This window comes from Nylanderia fulva, unplaced genomic scaffold (assembly GCF_048542155.1).
Source record: "Nylanderia fulva isolate GAGA-0341 unplaced genomic scaffold, ASM4854215v1 Scaffold190, whole genome shotgun sequence".
Classification (NCBI taxonomy): domain Eukaryota; kingdom Metazoa; phylum Arthropoda; class Insecta; order Hymenoptera; family Formicidae; genus Nylanderia; species Nylanderia fulva.
Genome location: NW_028190162.1, coordinates 136,084 through 159,732, shown reverse-complemented (window position 1 = coordinate 159,732; position 23,649 = coordinate 136,084). Strand labels below are relative to the sequence as shown.

The 23,649-nt window shown below is 27.7% G+C and overlaps 1 protein-coding gene across 8 annotated transcripts; it reads left to right on the top strand.

Annotated features, from left to right (window-relative positions):
• The first annotated feature begins 5,158 nt into the window (after positions 1-5,158).
• On the top strand, positions 5,159-22,091 carry LOC114932312 (aminopeptidase N-like). 8 transcript variants are annotated; one of them, XM_029304482.2, is made up of 14 exons: positions 5,159-5,244; positions 7,176-7,282; positions 7,492-7,674; positions 8,409-8,876; positions 9,609-9,792; positions 10,288-10,438; positions 11,151-11,235; positions 12,584-12,978; positions 18,697-18,986; positions 19,699-19,898; positions 20,850-21,209; positions 21,370-21,439; positions 21,708-21,764; positions 21,839-22,091. In XM_029304482.2, exons 2-14 carry the CDS (start codon positions 7,272-7,274, stop codon positions 21,980-21,982), a joined length of 2,598 nt encoding a protein of 865 aa, XP_029160315.2. In that variant the 5' UTR covers positions 5,159-5,244; positions 7,176-7,271; the 3' UTR covers positions 21,983-22,091. The 8 variants fall into 8 exon arrangements, with proteins under 8 accessions (XP_029160315.2, XP_029160314.2, XP_029160310.2 ...); XM_029304481.2 differs by having other exon boundaries at positions 7,489-7,674; XM_029304477.2 differs by having other exon boundaries at positions 7,176-7,674.
• Positions 22,092-23,649: the final 1,558 nt, after the last annotated feature.

Here is a 23,649-nt window from a genome sequence, read left to right as displayed (position 1 = left end):
CAGATAATGTGGCTGTAGAGGTAGTCTGCAGTGCAGCTAATGTGGACGTAGATGTTGATTGAGATAATTGTCTAATATAAAATAGAATTTAAAAATTTAGTTTAAAAAGCTGCTGTTTTGCATATATAAATAAAGTTTATTTTTTCTAAATTGGAATATGTTTAATTAATTAATTTTTTAAGTCTATGTTTAATAAATTTTTTAAGTCTGTATTCAATAATTTTATTCATTTGATAAATACATGTATGTCTTTATTTTGATATGTTTAATATAATTAGAAATTCATTATTAATTAGATATGTAAACTATAAATTCATATATAATATTTGAAAATATATGTGAATATTTAAATTATTATCTTCTCCTTCCTCTCCTTCAATCTCTTTAATATCAATATGTGTATGTGTGTACACGCGCGCACATTTGTACGTATTTATTTAATTATTGGATAGTTGAGAGTACTTAATTGATAAAAAATTATGACAATAATAATCCTTGTTTTTTTTTCTTATTATTTACTCAGATTTTTTTTGTCTATCTTATAAGATAAACACTTTAGAGATTGAATATTTCAAGTAAACTAATTGTAAGTAAAGTAAATTTCACATTAATGCATATATAGATGTTTAATCATGAATGTACTAATAAGTACACAAGACGAAACAGTGAGTGAGTGAGTGAGAAGTGATGAGAATGAGAGAGGCTGGTGTGTGTGTGTTGGTGTGACGAAAGATGAGAGAGAGAGAGAGAGAGAGAGAGAGAGAGAGAGAGAGTTAGCCCAAACATAACCCCGCACGCTGCCGATACTGGCGGAGCGCACTATCGCATCTGTTGTAAAAACGTGCGAGATGGACAAAATTACCACTACATGCATCTTGCATGTGTTTGTGTACGTGTGATATATGTGTGCGCATGTGTTGTATACGTGTGAATCCGTGGTAACACGATACTACTATGTATGCGTGGTCGATGATGATAATGACGGGGGACGTTTCTTAATAGAAATTTTTCATATTTCGACTTTGCATTATATATCTCTGCTACAAATCACGTAGGCAGAAATAAAGACAACTTTTATTATATAAATTTAATTCAAACTCAATCTATCGATTAAGTCTAGTATAACTCGATTGCTTCAGCCATTATTGAGGATTCGAAATATTATAAAGACTCAAATGTCCGACTCGCGTTACAGATACACGGTGTCTCCGCTACGCCCCTTAACTGGTCGCGAGGACACTTACCGGGTCTCTTGATCATCATCGGACCATGCATTACATATAGTATCGTGTTACACGCTATTCACACGTTATTTACAACACATGCGCACACATATATCACACAGTACACCACAACATGCAAGATGCATATGTAGTGGTTAATTTTGTCCATCTGCGCACGTTTTTTTACAATTATGATAGATGGCGATAGGGGCGCTCAAGCCATATCGAGCAGTTCAGAGCGTGAGGGGTTAGGGTGGACGAATCGTAGCGTCTCTCTATAGCCATAGTATAGCTATTCTCGTCTTACGAGAGCCGAGAGAGAGAGCGAGAGAGAGATGCGAGGAGCGAGAGAGAGAGAGTGAAGAGAGAGAGGAGCGAGAGAGAAGAAGAGAGAGAGAGAGTAGAGAGAGAGAGAGAGAGAGAGATGCAGAGACGAGAGAGAGAGAGAAGAGAAGAGAGAGAGAAGAGTAGAGAGCGAGATAGAGAGGATGAGAGAGTTTGAGAGAGAGCCGATGCGAGCGAGGAGAGGAGAGAAGATGAAAATCGATGAGCGAACGGAGATAGATAACTAAGAGACTAAAGAGACATATAACTCTAACTATAACTATACATATCCACTCTCCCGTATCACGAGCCGCCTCCTCGACGTATTACTCGCCATCGTCTCTCTATATACTCGATCGCTCTCTATCTCTCTATCTCTCTTCTCTCTCTCTCTCTCTCTCTCTCTCTCTCTCTCTCTCTCTCTCATTCTCACTCACTCACTCACTGGGAGCGCTGCTAAATAATATTCTAACAATATTAAAATTAAATTGTTACTTTTAAACTCATTACAGTTAAAATTAATTAATGAAAGGCTCGTATAATTTAACAAAATTAAACAAATCATATATAGTAGGCCAACTGAACGAGCAAATAAATTTCGTGCACAGCTCTCCATATTAAATTGAATTTTAAATATTTGATTTAAAATTCATTAATAGCAATCCAAAAAATTCCAGGATATGTAGCCTTAAGTTATTTGACTGAATTTATTATAAAATAAAACATTTCGTATGTAGAGTTTGCCATATTGAATCAGCCATTTTGTATTTTTAAAATCTAATGTCAGATTGGTATTCAGAGATCTAAAAAACGTGGGGATAAGCTCTTTACAGTTATCCACTTCGCTTGAAATTCTTGAGTTGAATTGCTTCGAAGCAAAAAAGATAGTACGTCAGTGAACTTTGACCCCCCCCCCCCCCCCTACCTCTGATAATAGTTGTCACCTCAACTTGAAACTTATCTGTGATTAATGTCTCATTATAAGGTAACATTTGGCACACAGTTCAATCCCAAAATCGAGGGACCAAAAAGGGGCGATTTTTTGGGTCACTCTTTGTTTAACGGAACATGGTTACATGCACGTTCGAGAATTATACGTATATTTCGCGTATTTTGATTGCTTCTATTTGATTTGTTTCATTTTGTGAGAATCCTTAGACACGCTCCGAGCACTTATGATGCCATGCGGCCACGCGGGCCTGTGAACACTTATTGTTAGCGATTTACGACTTACGATCTCTCCTAGGTCAGGGGCGTGCTACCCCTTGGCGACACTCTCATATTCGGGTGACAAAAGCCATACCCAGAATACAAGAGGCTGAGCGAAGAGAGTTCCTGTTAAGATACGATACGATTAAGATTATTCACCGACGATATCCACATTTTGTACGAATTCCTGACATTAAAGGAATTGTGAATTTTATCCGGGATGTCCCGTGATTTCTCCCTCGAGCACCCCCCCCCCCCCCCCCCCCCCCAACGATCCTTACAATTTCATTATACGTGCACATTAACAATTTAAATTTATTTTTTGCAGAGTGCTCCAATAACGCAAACCTATAATTGGATTAACACGAAGACCTATTATGTCAAAAAAGATTTGCCTTCCATATTTACACAGAGTTTCATAGACACAGCTAATAACGTGTTTTCTTTCTAATTTCAGAAGCACAATCCATGCGTGTGCACATACAATACACACATTCGACATTATATTTTGAATTCCATCGATACCTTTCTAAATGTATCTGCTTATACATATTAAAATTTATATAGATGAATAAGAGAAAATGTTACAGATTAAATAACTACAATCAAAACACTTATACCGACCCCAAAAAAAACAACGCGATGCATGATATAAATGAATAAAGCTTATTGAATATATTTCTTACAAATTAGAAACATAGCACATAAATTATTATTTCAATATTTCTATACCCGATTTTTCTTTCAATAATCTCCTTGGAAAAATTATTATTAAACTACAGTATCATATAAAATTATTTAATACATATTATGTATATAAATAATATAATATAAAATAATAATACAATATGTATTATATAATATATAATCTAATATATAGATTATACAGGGTGTCCCAAAAAGGTCGGACCCCTTAAAAATATTGAAATAAATACGTTTTACAGAAAGAAGTTTCAGACAAAAGTTGTAGGGTCTTATAAAATATATTTATTCATCTTATCAGTTTTGGACGGCGTCACGAAAATTAGAATAAGATCACCTTGATTTCTTAAATGGAACCCTACATTTTTTATTACATATTCTTGTAGCTTATTTCGAGAGCTTTTCAAAACACTAGAATTAAGTTATTTTTTATAAGGTACCTTCTGAGTTACAGGGCTTGAAAGTTATACTACCTAACAGCCGGTATTAGCGTTATTTAAACGGGGAACCCTATTTTTTACTCCAGAAATTGGATAAATGGATAATTTTACATGTTTCGACGTGTAGTCCTATTAAGAGTCAACGTATTCTTAAGGGTCATTTGAAACGATTTTCAGAACTCGTTTAGGATGAGTTGCTGAATGAATCATTATGATATTATTAAGAATTACGAAAATCTAATAAAAGCCCGTTTTTAAGCGTCGCATTAAATACAGACTCTTTCTTCCATTCGTCTTCGTTTTTGAGATTTGTTAAAATTGAAATAATGGCAAACCTTTCAAACCTGTAACTTTCAAGTTTTGTAACTCGAAAAGTATCTTATAAAAAATAACTTAATTATAGTGTTTTGAAAAGCTCTCGAGGTAAACTACAAGAACATGTAATAATAAAAAATATAGAGGTCCATTTAAGAAATTCAAGGTGTCCTTATTCTGACCTTGGTAACGCCACTCAAGGTCAAACTAATAAGAATCAATGAATAGATTTTTTTAAACCCTACACCTTTTGTCTGAAACTTTTTTCTGTAAAACGTATTTTTTGAGATTTTTAAGGGGTCCGACCTTTTTAGGATGCCCTGTGTATATACGTGTATATATATATATACATATATATATATATATATATATATATATATATTCTTTTCATATTTATATTTATTTATTTACATATATTAATTTATATATACTTATACATACAGTACCCTCCACAAGTTCGGATAAACCTTGCATTTTACAATTAAACAATTGCATGGCAGCGATCTCTTATAAATAAAAATGTCATTTCAATATTTTACAATTTATTCAAAAAATCTGTACAGATTGCTGCCATACGATTGTTTAACTATAAACTGTAAGGTGTTTCCAAACTTGTGGAGGGTACTGTCTGTATATAATACATATACATTTGTTTTGTATAAAATTTAGTTAATTATGGCAAGAAAATAGTTTTGCATATAAATCAGAGAAACATATAAAACAGTATTACATTTTTGCATTTCTTAGAACATAAAATTTCCCGATTGGATTGTTCGAGTGCTTTTTCAGAAAAATTATTTTAAATATAAAAGTATATCTCTTGAGAACAATTTATACCCATGTATCGATTATAATATAATCGATTAAACGCACGAATAAGACGCGTGTTCTGTGGAGCTATTTACATGACATTATGTATTTCATATATTATCATACCACGAACACCTTCAGTTTTCCAGGATCATTTGAAGAGGTAAGGTCACGAGTGAACGATACTTTTGGTTAAAATAACAGGCGATTCAACGAATAAGGTGAGGTAAATACATGATATTTAGATATTTCTTTCGAAACATATGCATATAAAAATATACGTTTGCAGAGTTTTTGTTTTTTAAAAGTGATTTTATTCTTTTGTTAAGAAAACATTAAGAAAATCTTCAATCCCTCTTCTTTTGACATCTATATTATTTTTTTCTTTGCAATTACCGTAAAAAAAATTTAGAAATGAATTATAACAGCAACTTCTTTTAATTATTTTTGACATATGACAAATTAAAATTGAAAACAACTTGCATAAGCTTTATTTGATTCATTTCTTTCCTTAATGGATTTTTAAAATCGATATTTTCCGCGTTATGTTAAATTAAATATTTAACAAATGTAAAAAAAAGAACGCAATAAATGTTAATTTTTCATACGATATGTATATAACGATAAATGCAAAAAGTATTTTTATGTTTTTTTATTAATATTCAAATTTGCTCATGAAACATATATGTGTAGACAAAATTGGAAATAATTTGAAAGTTTAATTTCGTGACAACTGTTTCTTCGTGCTATTTGTTTCTTCAGTGTATTCATGACTTACAAATGACATACAGGGTTTGTCCGGAAAGTAATGCGTCGCATTTTTTTGTGACGCGACTATACATCGCAGAGCGATGGGACCGGTTGGGGAGGAAGGGGGGTACCCTTAGCTTTCCAACGGTAGGTCGCTCAATTGTTTCCATGCGCTTGGAGGGTTAGGACGGCTTATTCTGTGAACCTCTGCTTAGTGGTCGCGTCGAACTTGTGATGGAGAGAACGATAGAGCAACTCTGCCTCTTTGACTCCGGATCGTACTGAAAGACCCATGACTCATCCCCAGTGATAACGTTGTTCAGGAAATTGGGATTATCTGCACAGAGTTGCTTGAGTTCTTCACAAACTTCCACTCGGTGTTGCTTTTGCGCATCGGTCAACACTCTGGGCACAAGTTTTGCGCAAATCTTCCGCATGGCCAAGTCTTCCGATACAATCTCGTGAACAATCGTTTTCGGCAAGTTCAATAATTCCGACATTAAGCGAACATTCATTCGACGGTCTGAATTCAATAATTGGCGCACACGAGTCACATTGTCGTCCGTTCGCGATGTTGACGGGCGTCCTGCGCGGGCCTCGTCGGCGACCTCCTTCCGACCTTCTCTAAACATCTTGTGCCATCTGTTTGACTGCGATTTGGAAAGGCAATCGTCCCCGAAAACTTTCTTGAGCATTTCAAAAGTTTCCAGCGGCGTCTTGTCCAGCTTCACGCAAAACTTTATCGCATAGCGTTGCTCTATCGTTCTCTCCATCACAAGTTCGACGCGACCACTAAGCAGAGGTTCACAGAATAAGCCGTCCTAACCCTCCAAGCGCATGGAAACAATTGAGCGACCTACCGTTGGAAAGCTAAGGGTACCCCCCTTCCCCGGTCCTATCGCTCTGCGATGTATAGTCGCGTCACAAAAAAATGCGACGCATTACTTTCCGGACATCCCTGTACATATAAACTTGGATAATTACATATTGGTAAACATACATCAATCTGAATATGAGGATATTTATATATTCAAGATTTAAAAAAAAGCTTTACGTTATGTCTTTAAAAAATGTTGCTATATGTTATAATATTACATTATATTATATTGTTATATATAATATACACGGCACAGCAATATATATAATCATATTTAAAATACATAAGAAAAAAAGGATAACTTTCATAACTTTAATAATTTAAAAAAATAAATTTTTGAAAAATAAATATCGCGTTTAGATTCTTTAATTTGAAGACATAGAAATATTTTTTAATTATTTCAATAATTAATTTTCTCACAAAAGTCGACAGTTCTCCTATTTAGTTTGCATTTTACTTGTTCCTTATTTCTGTATTTTGTTTTACATACATACATTTAGCAAAAGAAAAAAAATGTGTTCGCAGATATCTGAAACGAAAGCCGATATATAATGATGTTCCTAAAATTGACATTAAATGTCTTATTATATATCGTTGTAATGGCAATGGCTTTTCCTATTCATGAAAGTGCGGTAAATAAGGACTATAGTGCAATTAATAACAAATTATCGAATTGTCTGTTACCTCTTCATTATAATTTGAAGATAACATTGTCGCATATTCACAAGTCTAGTGGCGAATCCTATATTAATTTTTATATTAATTGTGGAATACATAACATAACTTTAAGTACATCGAAATATATCAGATTAATAAGAGTAATGTTAATGTCGGTTAGCAGTGAAAAAATCTACAAACCTGATTTATATTATCCTGAAGAGAAAATTGTCGTTCTTACATTTGACGATAACGTCTTACCGGAAAATTACATAGCAAATGGACTTTATATTCTATACGCGAAATTTAAAATAAAATTTCAACAGATTTCGCTAAGTTCGTACATGAACAAAGAAGGAGATCAAGAGTGAGTAAATATTAAGATGTATTTAAAAAAATATATTATCTTATATTTATATGTATGTGTATATGTATATGTATATATGTATATATAGGTACAGAAAAGTATGCTAAATCGTATCGTTAGTAAAATCGTATCTCTACTGTATTTCTTAAACAAAATTAAAATATTTTAAGATGTTAATAAATTACAATTTACTACATTAATTTTCTTATACTTATAAATTAGTTTGTCTTTCTTTATATTTAGATGGATAACTGAAGAAACAATTATTAAATTTTACAATTATATCGAAATAATATTTTTTTATATTTTTGTGTGACGTGAAAAATATATTTGCTCAATTTTTGAAGAAAGTTTAGGATTCAAATATGACATTCTTATTTGTTTTGTTGTAAACTGAAAAGTTTTGTAGAAAATTAAACTTTATTTTTATTCATTTTTTAATTGTATATTAAAAGGAACGATTTAAAAATTTATGAATACAATTTACCAAACCAGTATTGCAGATCGTACCAAATATTACATTTTCAATATTTTTAATTAACGATATATGAAACAATGATGGGATCATGTTTAATATATTGTTAAAAAAAATCATAGTTGTAAATAAATAAAAATATTTTGCCACTTATTTGATAACTGTACAATTTTAATATTTATTTTAAGCGGTATAATTAAGCATATTTTCCACTATGTACCAATAACTGTCGAAACTTTGTTGTTAAAATTTATATTAGGTCCACCGCTACGTTAATCCGATACGGAAAAGGCCGACAATTATTTCCATGTTGGGACGACCCGGAATTAAGCGCCACCTTTAGCATCTCCTTAGAATACAATCCTGCAATGAGAATCAACGTTTTGTCGAATATGCCGATGAACTTGAAACGAAATGAATATAACGAGTCTTTGACGATTATGGATTTCCAAGTCTCGCCTCCATTATTTGCAAACGATGTAACAATAGTTATACTACCCGATGTGTATCCCATGCGGGTTTCTTATTCGTTGAAGAATAGGACAGAATTATGGTGCAGATTAGACTTGGAGCCTCATATGTTATTGGCGGAATATACCATTAAAAACGTAACTCAATTTATAGAAAGATATTGGAAGTTCTTAAAAAAAGTCCCGAAGATGGATTACATCGCTGTTCCAAATTTCAAAGACAAAGTTTTTCACACTACGGGAGTAGTTTTTTACAAGTAATACAAAACACTTAAGATAATATAAGTACAATTTAAATTTCTTTAAATACATATATTATTTTCAACTTTTAAAGATTAAAATAATTCAAAGACATGTATTTTCCTTTCATTTATTAGAATTTTTATTACATTAAATCAAGAACTCAAAAAAAATATTAATTGATTTTGTAATTTTAAGTTAAGACACAAAATTTTGATGTTAAGAAGATATGTTTACGTCTTTATTATTGAATTTATTGTATGAGTTGTGATGCGTCTATATTTTTTTATTTTTATTAAAATCGAATAAGGATATTATTCAAAGATTTTATTACATCAAAGAAAAAATATAGAGAATATTGAAAAATAAAATCTTATTTATGGTATATATCTGAGGAAGAGATATAAAAAAGATATGCACATAAAATTATATAAAAAAATTAAAATATTTAATTTACATGACTCATTGAATAAACTTTTGTAAATTTAATTTTTTTTTATATTAAAATTCAATTAATTCATTTTTATGTTCATTAAAAATCTCCTTTTGTTTGATAAGATTTGAACTATCCTTCTCTCATATATGTGCAACATATTTAATTATTTTACCATTTTTAATTTAATTTTGTTTAATTTTTATATTTAAATATTTATTTAATTTTTAATTTAAATTTTTTAATTATATCATACTATATCAATATTATAACATAAATTTTCGATATAATCGCAATATTTATCAATAATTTTCAGTGAAGCTGATATTGCTTACAAAGAAGTATTATTTCCTGCTGTGACCAAAATTACAATAATGTGCTCAATAGCTCATGATATAACATATCAATGGATTGGTAATCTTTTTAATCCGTTATGTCTGACTCACTGGTGGTTAAACAAAGGCTTCATTTTGTTTCTTCGTACATATATCCTCGATAAGGTCTTCGATACTTATTATACGATAATATTTTTATATCATGACGACAAGTTTTCTTAAATTGTCTAACTTTTCTTTAGAAATAAAGGAAATGCCGATTATTTTCTTTTTTTTTTTTTCAATTTTTTATAATATCTTAACTCTTTGGGAAAAATATTAGGAAATAAATAACATATATGTTTAAATAATGTTATTATTTAAAAATACTTCGTGCAAGAGTATATATTTTGTGTCTGACCTTAACATTATTTATGTTAGATAGTTATACATTAACAATAATTTTGAAAATATAAAATTATATTATATAATATTATACATGATATTAAAATAGAAGAATAAAATATGCAAAGCTAACTTTAGAAATAGCAAATAATTGTATGCATATTAGTTTATATAGTTAATGCAATTTTTTTTTACAAATATATATATATATATATATATATATATATACATATATATACTATATTTAATAAAATCGATAAACAAGTATGTCTGTAGTCATTTCCAGATGACCAGATAATGGATTTCTTCATAGTTCAAATTCAACATAAATCTCGTGAGCTAAACTCTAAAATTGCAATGAGTTCTATGGAATTTACGAACGATATATTGAACCCTGATTTATTTTATCCTCATTCTCCGATTACAGGTATGTACATACGTTAATACATATTATAAAATGTACGATATATACTCGTATACATATATGTATGTATATATATATACATATATATATATATATATATATATATATATATATACATATATATGTGCATATAAAATAAAAATTTATGTGTTGTAATGTATATGTATTTAACTACAGATTAAACAAAATTTTTTTTGTCCATTTATTTGCTCTTATTATATTCAGCTGCGACAACAAATTTTTTTTTAATTAATTCATTATTATTAGCTATATGGTCATCAATTTATTAACAAACTTCAAATTTAAAGTATTTATATGTACAGGATGTTCCAAAACAATGTTAGAGATTTTAAGAGCATACTCAGGAGGTCAAAATATGAAAAAAATTTCATATAAACATAGTCCAAAAATGAAAATTAACACCCCCTCCCCTTGCCGTATCTCTCTCTCAAAGTCGAATCAAATTGGCAAATCACATAAAAATGAAGTATTTACTTCTAATTATTACGCTGTGTAAAATTTCAACGATTTGCGAATAAAGTCTTCGAGAGCTATAATAATTTTTTTCTCCCAACTTTAAGGAGCTGTAACTCGAAGGAAAAATACTTTTGAACCCATGTTCAATTCAGAATACGCCCTTAAAATCTATGAAATAGTTTTAGAAACACCCTGTATATGTATATAATTACATATAATTTTTATACGTTTATTATAGGAGCCCTTGTATGGAATATGCTAAGAACAGTTTTTCCTCATAATTTATTTTGGGATAGCATCAAAGAGTATTCAAACACAAATATGTAAGTATAATATTCATTTTGTAATATTTATTTATCTTATTGTATAATGTAATAATTATGTATTTTTAATATAAATATTATACAAATTATTATATAAATATTATATTCATCTGTATTTGAAAGTATAGATACAAAATAAGAGTAAAAATATATCGGTAACAATCCATTCAAAATGCAACAATAAAATTAATAATAATAATCAAAGGCCAGGCTAAACGAGCAAATAATTTTTTCAGATGTAATATTGTTTATTACATTGACATTTAGGGAAACGTTTCAATCGTACTCGGTCCTTTTCAATACTTGTTAAAATAAATTAAATAAACATTAAATTAAAACATAAAAAACTTAAGTATAAGTCTACTAATATAATAGTCAATATCAAACATAATTCCGCCGAATAGATATTGCTTACACATTATTCCGTTGCGCTTTAAATTAATAACGAAATTTGAAACAATAAATAGAACAAGCTCGTTTAGCCTCATCTTTGATTATTATTATTAATTTTAAATTTTATACGAGCGGAATAGATTTCTTTCTTTTTATTGCAACAATAAACATATGTTAAGTAAAAAGTATATTCAATGAGTTTTATCTTCGCGTATTTATCAAAAATTTTAATAACAAAATATGTATAAATACAATTGAAAAATTAACTTTGCCAGAAAGAATATATTAACAAAAATTTATGTAAAAATATATTCATATACATAAATATACAACAATATATTTCACTTTCAAATATAAGAAATTAATAAAAATATATTTTTAAAAAATTTTTAAATTAATAAAATACGATAATAAAATATTTAAATAAATAATTCAAGAAATTGAAATTATTAGGCGCGTTAGGCTCGTACAGCAAAATCATATCTTTTTCTTATTCTATTCTATCTAGTTATTATTTAACATAAGAGCCGTATCTTATTATCATTATTAAAATGAAATTATGCTGGGCATAATATTTATTTGTAATTTTTATATGGATACTTAATTTTTACAAAATTTAAGAAAGTTTAATCCATAAAATATGCGTATATCAATGCAGCTTTTTTGTTCAACCACAAATCTTTTTGTTTTTATTTTAATTTATTTTTTTATTTTAATTTTAGTTTATATTTTATTTGTTAATATTTTTAAATATTGTGCGTGTTAACTAAGATATTTATAAGTTTGTAACTTCTAATGCAACGAGATTCACACATGTAGATAGAATATTAATTCTTCTTTATATACATAAAAAATTAAAACCTATCAATAATGTTTGTCTAGATTTGAATCTCACATTCGAAATATGCCATCACATTTATACAAATATTGTTAATTGCCGCAATGTCTTTCACAGAATTACTGATTCGGATTCGAAAAGTACCGATGATCTATGGAACATTATGCAAACTACCATGGATAAATTTAGTTCTAACTATTTACCATACAATCTTAGAACGTACAATTTAACTGTAAAACAAGTGATGGATATTTGGTCTTCACAGATTTTCTGTCCTGTTATAAATGTGATACGAGATTATTCTAACGGTATCGCGAAAATTTCGAAGGAGTTTCATAACAAATTAAATCAACAATCATATTTTATACCTGTGACCTACACATCGGAAACAAACGTCGATTTTAATGTAACTTTACCGAATGTTAATGAGTGTTTAACACAGTCGAATTCAGAGTTGAAAATTCTGCATCTCAATGAAAATGAATGGATCATCGCTAACATACAACAATCTGGTAAATATTAAATAATTTTATCATATATTTTTATTTTTATACTTTTTTTTATAAGAATTGAATATATATATTTACATATATTACAAACAATAATATTCTTTTAATATATTCTAAAAAAACATTTTCGTAAAATTTTTAATTAAATATTCTTTGCATGAAAATATCGTTTTTTTTTTTTTTTTTAACTAAAATCAGTTTTAGTTAATACAATAATAATATTCTCTGCATGTCGCTCAATTATTCAAAACATAAGTAGTTATTTACATTGAATTATTGACATATAATAATTTTATATTTTATAAATAACATATATAGGAGAGTTTTGACATATTTCACTATAAAATATGCGCTCAATTTCTAATACAATTTGTATATATATGAAAATATAAGAAAATAAAATACATGTACATTCGAAATAAATATTTTTTATTGTAATATATATATATATATATATATATATATATATATATATATATGTATATACAGGGTAGGCCATTTTAATCTTTCCACTAAAATTTCTCAAAATCCAAAAATTTAAGACAAAAATGTTTCAGATAAAAGTTGTATGGTTTCAAGGGGGACATGAGATGGTGTCATTGATTTGACCTTGAATAGCCATTTGAAGGTTACGTAAAGGTCAACTTCAATTTCTTAAATGGAACACTATATTTTTTCTTGCATACTTTTGTAGCTGACTTCGAGATCTTTCCAAAACACTACAATAAAATATTTTTTCATGAAGTATTTTTCGAGTTATTAAGGCTGCAAATTTGCAGTATTTTGACATAAAATACAAAATATCTTGGGAAATATTCATTTTTCGATTATCATACCTTAATACTTTTATGCACAGAATAATGAGACGAATCAATTGGTGTAAAGAAAACACATAGTTGTCTTAAAAAAAAATTATCTAACTGCTTATTGCAATTTTCATATTTTTTTTTAAAGGTAACTATGTGTTTTCTTTACATCAACTGATTTATCTCATTATTCTGTGCATAAAAGTATTAAGGTATGATAATCGAAAAATGAATATTTCCCAAGATATTTTGTATTTTATGTCAAAATACTGCAAATTTGCAGCCTTAATAACTCGAAAAATACTTCATGAAAAAATATTTTATTGTAGTGTTTTGGAAAGATCTCGAAGTCAGCTACAAAAGTATGCAAGAAAAAATATAGTGTTCCATTTAAGAAATTGAAGTTGACCTTCACGTAACCTTCAAATGGCTATTCAAGGTCAAATCAATGACACCATCTCATGTCCCCCTTGAAACCATACAACTTTTATCTGAAACATTTTTGTCTTAAATTTTTGGATTTTGAGAAATTTTAGTGGAAAGATTAAAATGGCCTACCCTGTATATATATATATATATATATATATATATGTATATGTATGTATACAGGGTGTCCGGTAACTAACGGACCAACGATAACAAATGGATTCTTTGGTCAATTTGGGAACGATTTTTCCTCAGCGAAAATGTCGAAAAAGGTCATCATTTTTTACAACTTTCCAATATTTGTCATTATGTATCTTTAAATTATAACTAAGCCTCAAATTAAAATTTTATCAAGAGACACGGTAGTGTCTCGCGACCAGTTAAGGGCGTAGCGGAGACACCGTGTATCTTAACGCGAGTCGGACATTTGAGTCTTTATAATATTTCGAATCCTCAATAATGGCTGAAGCAATCGAGTTTATACTAGACTTAATCGATAGATTGAGTTCGAATTATATAATAAAAGTGTCTTTATTTCTGCTCTACGTGATTTGTAAGCAGAGATATATAAATGCAAAGTCGAAATATGAAAAATTTCTATTAAGAAACGTCCCCGTCATCATTATCATCATTATCATCATTATCATCATTATCATCATTATCATCATCATTATCATCATCGACCACGCATACATAGTAGTATCGTGCTACACGTATTCACACGTATACAACACATGCGCACACATATATCACACGTACACAACACATGCAAGATGCATGTAGTGGTAATTTTGTCCATCTCGCACGTTTTACAACAGTCGGCGATAGTGGCGCTCCGCCATATCGGCAGCGTGCGGGGTTATGTTGGCTAACTCTCTCTCTCTCTCTCTCTCTCTCTCTCTCTCTCTCTCTCTCTCTCTCTCTCTCTCTCTCTCTCTCTCTCTCTCTCTCTCTCTTTCTCACACACACACACACACACACACTCTCTCATTCTCACTCACTCACTCACTGTTCGTCTTGTGTACTTATTTAGTACATTCATGATTAAACATCTATATGCATTAATGTGAAATTTACTTACAATTAGTTTACTTAAAATATTCAATCTCTAAAGTGTTTATCTTATAAGATAGACAAAAAAATCTGAGTAAATAATAAGAAAAAAAAACAAGGATTATTATTGTCATAATTTTTTATCAATTAAGTACTCTCAACTATCCAATAATTAAATAAATACGTACAAATGTGCGCGCGTGTACACACATACACCTATTGATATTAAAGAGATTGAAGGAGAGGAAGGAGAAGATAAAAATTTAAATATTCACATATATTTTCAAATATTATATATGAATTTATAGTTTACATATCTAATTAATAATGAATTTCTAATTATATTAAACATATCAAAATAAAGACATACATGTATTTATCAAATGAATAAAATTATTGAATACAGACTTAAAAAATTTATTAAACATAGACTTAAAAAATTAATTAATTAAACATATTCCAAATTTAGAAAAAATAAACTTTATTTATATATGCAACAGCTTTTTAAACTAAATTTTTAAATTCTATTTTATATTAGACAATTATCTCAATCAACATCTACGTCCACATTAGCTGCACTGCAGACTATCTCTACAGCCACATTATCTGCTCCGCGGATATAGCGTTATGCCAATACGATACATTACATGTACTTACTTACTTGCCTTTACTGTACCAACTCTTGTTCTTTCCACGTAATCATGTTTTTACAGTTATCGTTTGCTGTATATCTTCCAGCAAACTTTATTTCGTGTGAAGTGTATTTAATTAATTAAATCTCTGCGAAAGATTGAGAAGATGAAGGGATAATTCAAACTATGAAGACATGGTTACATGGAAAAGACAAGAGTTGATACAATAATAAAGACATACATGTATTTGTATCCTGCTGGCATAAGGTTATAGAAGTTGATTGAGATTAAAAAATAATAATGAAAATAATAAAAAAAATAAAGACACATGTATTTGTATCGTGCTGGCATAAAGTTATAAAAGTTGATTGAGATTGAAAAATAATAATAAAAATAATTAAAAAAAGGAAATATTCAATCATCATTTAAAAGCATATTTGAAATCTGTAGAATAAACAGTTTTTGTAAAAAATGTGGAGCATTTGAGCTCTAGTAAGTCTAAAAATATATGTAAACATCAATTAATAATAACTGATGTTATATATATATTATATATATAAACCAATTTGTTGCAATATTCACTATAAAAGGTTGTAAGGGTAAGATGGCTAAAAGTAAATAATTTAAAAGATAGTTAACATAATTTTACATAAACTGAAATATTTCATAAAATAAAATATTTGTAATATTTCGAAGTTTATGTAAGATTATGTAAAAATTATACCTTTACAACTTTTTATAGTAAATATTGCGAGGAATCGATTTATATGAGAAAAATTAAGGTAATTCTATTTTGAAAATATAAGTGACCTTTAAATAACCTTGAAAATCGCCGTTTAGGAAAAAGTCTGTGTCAACTTTTTCTTTTTCGAAATCCTGCAACTTTTATCTAAATTTAATAGAAAATGTATAAAAAATGCTCGACATTAGTACACACACACACACACACACACACATATGGGTAAATTTATATAAATAGGGTGCTTTAGGAGGAATGATCAGGATTCTAGGATATGATTGTACACATCATTTTAAGCAAAGAAGTTTAGATAAACATGTTTAATAATTGTTCTATTCCGGTCATAAAAATATACAAAAATGAATGATATAATCTCTAAAAACTCACCTTTAAAAAAAGGTAAAAAAAGGCGACCAGTTAAGGGCACGCCATTAACAAAAATTATCCATTGCAAACCCATGTAGAATCCTATCCTATTGCAAACCCATGTAGAATCCTATGAAAAATTAATCATTGCAAACCCATGTAGAATCCTAGGCAAAATTAACCATTGCAAACCCATGTAGAATCGTACCCATTGCAAACCTATGTAGAATCCTATGAAAAATTAACCATTGCAAACTCATGTAGAATCCTATGAAAAATTAACCATTGCAAACCCATGTAGAATTGTATTAAAAATTATCCATTGCAAACTTATGTAGAATCCTACATTGCAAACCCATGTACAATAGAATTGTATGAAAAATTATCGATTATAAACCCATGTACAATCGTAACAAAAGTAATGAAATAAAAAAAAAATTGCGCCAAGTGAAAGTAGAAACTTGTACCAGTGGAAAATTAAAGTTGCAGACATATATAGAGTCGTATAATGAATCAGTAAAAATTTAAATTTGCAAATGTAGAATCGTACCATAAAAAAACTTATCTTTTAAAAAAAAAAGATAAACAAGATGCCAAGTCCATGCGCCATGTGAAAAAGAAATAAAAAAATTTTAGTTAAAAAAACTGGGAGCGCTGCTAAATAATATTCTAACAATATTAAAATTAAATTGTTACTTTTAAACTCATTACAGTTAAAATATGTTTTGTGTTTAAATTAATTAATGTTACTTTAAGGTGCATTGTAATTTTGAAACTTAGCAGCGCGCCCAGTTTTTTTAACTAAAATTTTTTTATTTCTTTTTCACATGGCGCATGGACTTGGCATCTTGTTTATCTTTTTTTTTTAAAAGATAAGTTTTTTTATGGTACGATTCTACATTTGCAAATTTAAATTTTTACTGATTCATTATACGACTCTATATATGTCTGCAACTTTAATTTTCCACTGGTACAAGTTTCTACTTTCACTTGGCGCAATTTTTTTTTTATTTCATTATTTTTGTTACGATTGTACATGGGTTTATAATCGATAATTTTTCATACAATTCTATTGTACATGGGTTTGCAATGTAGGATTCTACATAAGTTTGCAATGGATAATTTTTAATACAATTCTACATGGGTTTGCAATGGTTAATTTTTCATAGGATTCTACATGAGTTTGCAATGGTTAATTTTTCATAGGATTCTACATAGGTTTGCAATGGGTACGATTCTACATGGGTTTGCAATGGTTAATTTTGCCTAGGATTCTACATGGGTTTGCAATGATTAATTTTTCATAGGATTCTATATGAGTTTGCAATAGGATAGGATTCTACATGGGTTTGCAATGGATAATTTTTGTTAATGGCGTGCCCTTAACTGGTCGCCTTTTTTTACCTTTTTTTAAAGGTGAGTTTTTAGAGATTATTATAGGCAACTTTACCTGCAATTAACTGAAGAATGTAATTATGTTAGACTTTTAACTCCAAAACGTTTAGTTTTCAAAAAACCCATTTTTTTCCATCGCTTATAACTCAAAAATTATTGACTTCTCAACATTTTTGCTAAGGAAAAATCGTCTCCAAATTGGCCAAAGAATCCGCCCTTAATCATTGGTCCGTTAGTTACCAAACATCCTGTATATAATATTTAAAATATTTTACCAATTAAATATATTTTTTGAACAATATAGGATACTATCGCGTCAATTATGATCCTGAAAATTGGCGAAAAATTGCCCATTACTTGAATTCTGACGAATATACAAATATTCATGTTCTTAATCGGGCGCAAATCATCGATGATGCATTCTATTTCGCAATACAAGGAAAACTGAATTTCTCCATATTCTGGGAACTCACAAGCTACTTACCAAGAAGAGAAACAAATTACATAGCATGGTATCCTATGATCAAAATTCTTCAATATATGTTGCAAATATTTCCATTCTCAAATGCGCCAGAACTTCCCAATGTGCTAAAGGTATTATCAGTTTACATGCAATTATCAGTCAGATTATCATTATATATTGATTATTAATTATTATATTCGACAACGAATCGACGTCGATTCGACCATCATTTCTCACTAGGATGCATACGACCAATTTTTAAATAATAATTCTGATATAATTTCTTAGAAAATAACCAATGTTTGCTGCTTTCTAAATAAAATTATATAGATGATCATCTAGATGAAATTTTGACATCATCTAATTTTTATATAAATAATGTAAATATGTATTATCTATATCTGCATCTTAGAAAAAAAGTTTTATTAGATTATCTAGAATAATATTCAGATAATTTGGTTTAAAGTCATAGCATATAAAATTATATAAGTACTTATAATATATAAAGTATATAAGTAACTTATTAGTAGCGATCATAAAAAAAGTAACCGATAAAAACTTATTAATAAAAGTATGTGTGTGTGAATAAATTTTTATACTCTTTTTATAATTTATATTTTTTTACAACTATATTTACATAAGTGAATTAAAAATAATATTATCTGTGAAAATTATCTAGATGATTCACTATATAATTTTATTTTTTATCTAGATATATTTAAAATAAAATTATCTTCATTTTACATTTAGAATTTTATGTATTATTATCTCACTTTTATCTTGCTAATGGTACAATCATCTAAGCAAGAAATAAAAATTTATTTCTTTTACCAAATTTTGCAGGAAGTATTATTAAAAATAAAAAGTTTGTTTGAAGAAGTAAAATACGATCAAGCGATACATTTTGACGAGAACCGTTACAAACTACATAATTATTTGAACTTGGTACTTTCAAAATTGGGATGCATCGTCGAGAATGTTCACTGTTTAGAAATGGCCAAACATCAATTGGAATTGCATCTAAGAAATCGTGATAAATATAAGTAAGTCTTTCGTTATATTTTTGTGTTGACACTTTTAATACTGTGCACACAAATTTGATATATATATATATATATATATATATATATATATATATATAATCGAATATCAATATACATATATGTTTCAAATTATATATATATAAAATATCTCCATAAACGTCTCTCTTTTTTACTTGTTCAATTTCTATCAATTTTGTTCTTAGTATTTAAGTAAATTAGTTAGATGATTAAAAAAATTTCTAGAATAAGAATAATTCTTGTTTTGTTTTTTACATAAAATAATACTCGCAGAAATTAAATGAGGGATTGACTACGAACAATCATATTTAAATTACATATTGTTCTATAGATTAGCAATTTATTTTCAGATTTCTTTAAATTTTACGATTTTGCAATCTTCACTAGTACGGCAGGTTCTAAATAAAATTGAGATTTAATATGTAAAAGAATATCTTTTTCGCGTTTTTTTTTTTGGTGAAAAAAGTTAATGTGCATTTTATAGGGTAATTAATACATTTATGATATTTAATCAGACGTTCTAAATAACGTTAACCTTTTTTACAAAAGATCAAATATTGCAAGAAAAACCATTTTTAATGGAAATTTTATATACTAGTGAAATTTGTAGCACCCAAATATCCATAAAAAACAATTTGTCTGGTTTAAAATAATTTGTTTGGTTTAAAATAATTTTTAGTTGTGTGTGTCATGTATTAACATTATTTTTCTAATTATTTTAACATTGTTCTTCATAATATTGTTTCTATATACAGGCAGGATTATAATAATCATGAAAAAAATATATGTATCTTATTTGCATATATATGTATATGGTATATATGTAAATGCATATGAACTTTTTCCTTTAATATTTATTAAAACCTTTATGCTAAATATAACGACCATGGAAACGTGTCAAAAATAAAAATGTTTCTTTTCTGTACATTGTAGAATAATACCTGAATGGCATAAATGGACATATTGTAATGGTTTAAAAAGAGCGAACTACACTGTTTGGAAACAAGTATGGACAGAAGCAACTACTAAATACCAAGAAGAATCTGATTATACAATGTTTGAATTTCTTACTTGCACCGAGAATCACCAAGTTCTTATTTATCTGCAGTCAGCTTTAAGGAGATTTGAAATGGATTTGTTCTTTAATAGTATAAATAATGAAATGCAAGAAGTGATAAAAAATCAACAGCGTAAAATATATACTAAAGTTTTTTTCTCTATTCTTGCGACACATACTAAAAATAATACAATGCTTCGAGAAATATTAACAAATTTTGATAATATAAAATTTAGGTAAATATTGCACACGGACGCACACATTTTCTTTATAAAACATACTAGTTATATTGATAAAAATTTAATCAATATGTATGTGTTAATTATAATTCTCTTCTCTATATATTGATATATTGTATATGTATATATATATATATATATTGCTTTAATTTTTTAGCCATATCAATAGCACTGCAGCATTAATTGTTCTTATTAATAATGCATACTCTGTAAATCAACTTGACCAGGTAAAGCTTATAAATTTCAAAAAAATTTATATTTTTATTTGTAAAATTAGTAAAATTCTCACTCTAATATTTATATCTAATCGAAATGTATTCCGCCATATCATATATTGCATGTATAATGTAACAAAAATATATAAAATTACGTATATAATTAACTGTAAATTGCACTATATAATAGCTAGATTGCACTATATAATAGATAACTAATAAAAATTATACATATTTTTGCGTAATATATTACATATATATATTTTTCATTACAATGTAGAGAGAGATTACAATGTACAAGATACAATGTTTTTCTCTTTTTCTCTTACATACCTGTGTACGTATGTATTGATATTTTGTGATTAATTATGAAATTACTGATTAATAATAATAAATAAAAATTTATTTCAGATATCTGCATTCGCGAAGCAACATATGCAACAATTATTTCCAGAAGTTGACCAGAAGGCTGCAAAACGTTTAATACAGATTAAAGTTCAGCTGAGATTTTTTCAAAATTTGATCAAAGAAACCAATAAGTTCGGTACGGTATAATTTATAAATGTAATTAGCTCAAATAACTCAATTTGGTCAACTGTAAATGTAGTATTAGGTACGTTGAATACAACAACATGCATAACACAGACATAAAATTACAATAATTACATAATTACAAATTAGTATAAAACTGCAAAACTACCTCAATTATGAAATTTTCCAAAATATTATATAAAATTGTATATTAAGTTTTTATATATTTATTTTTAACATATTATACGACAATATTTTATACTTATTGATTTTAATTATTTTTTTATTGTTTATAATTATATATTTATTATCATAAATGTTATAACGACTTTTATACTTTTTTATTTCAATATTTATATAAACATTGATTACTTTTATATAATTATTATTATGTAATATGCACATACATTTATATACATATACATATACACATATGATCTATATGTAGTAAATAATAAAACATAAATATATATATTAATAAAAAATATTTATTATTTAATTAATATATTTACATAATATTAACAATAGTTCAACTATTAAAATAAAATTTTTTATTTGATATTTTATATTAATTTTTATAATAATTACTATATTTTATTGTTAATGTATTTAAAGTTTTATATATTAATTATTTAAATCTGTAAGAATAACAAATATTATATTAATGAAACTAAATGTAATAATAAATTTAATGCCAAAAATATATATTCTTAAACGTTTTTGGTACCTTCTTTTCATATTTTCTACATAACATTGGCGAATAATATTACCGTTAATTTATTCTTTATAAAACAAGCTACCTCCATAAAACATTTTTTATCATTTAGGACTATGCTTTTTAAAACTAATTTTTATATAATCATATCTTATTAACGACAATGGACTATTGGTCTGCATGCCTTGGGCAGGACTTCTATAAGAAGCTCTTCCCTCCGTCTTGTATTATTATTATATCATATTAAGGTATTTCTATTTTATTTACTAATCGCAGGTACCATTATAACAAAAAGATTTATTTCATCAAACTGAGAAGGTTTTTTTTATTAAATTTAAGTGCAATTTGATTTCTTAAAGAATTATATAAGTATCAAAAATCACGTAAAAATAGAAAAATATGAAATGATGTACAATATTTGTACAAAACTCAGTGAAAATTAAACAATACACATTTCTTAATGTATAAACATACAATTTCCTGATTAAATTTCTTGTATGCTTATTAATTTCGAGGCAATTTTAAATGTTGAATTCAAAGTATCTTTTGGAAACTGTTCAATTGTGTTTTAACTTCCATTGATCTAGTAACAATGGAATAAGACTTGTTATATGTAACCTTGTAGATTTATTTACGTATTTCATTTTGTATCGCAAACGTTGTCAGTCTTCGATAGTCTCTCGAGAAAGCGAAATTAAGATTGAGCAACACACTTTTGGTTAAAATAACGCCTGTGATTGAACAAACAAAAAGATAAAGGTTTGTAAAATACATAATATTTTAATAATTCTTTTGAAATAAATGTATATAAAAATATGTAGAAAACATACAATTGCAGAGTTTTTATTTTTTAAAGAATATTTTATTTAGTTTTTAAGAAAAAATGATACTTTTTATTTCAACAATTATCTTTATTCTCTGCATAATATATTTGAAAACATTTAGGTTCTGTAAAAACATTTTTTAATTTGTTATA

What these genes read in the sequence shown, in the direction of transcription:
- LOC114932312 (XM_029304477.2), top strand. Translation starts at nt 7,202, where the DNA reads ATGATGTTCCTAAAATTGACATTAAATGTCTTATTATATATCGTTGTA. An exon ending in ACGGGAGTAGTTTTTTACAA is followed by an intron (nt 8,877 to 9,608) that starts GTAATACAAAAC and finishes AATAATTTTCAG; the next exon opens with TGAAGCTGATATTGCTTACA. An exon ending in CTGTAAATCAACTTGACCAG is followed by an intron (nt 21,440 to 21,707) that starts GTAAAGCTTATA and finishes ATTACAATGTAG; the next exon opens with AGAGAGATTACAATGTACAA.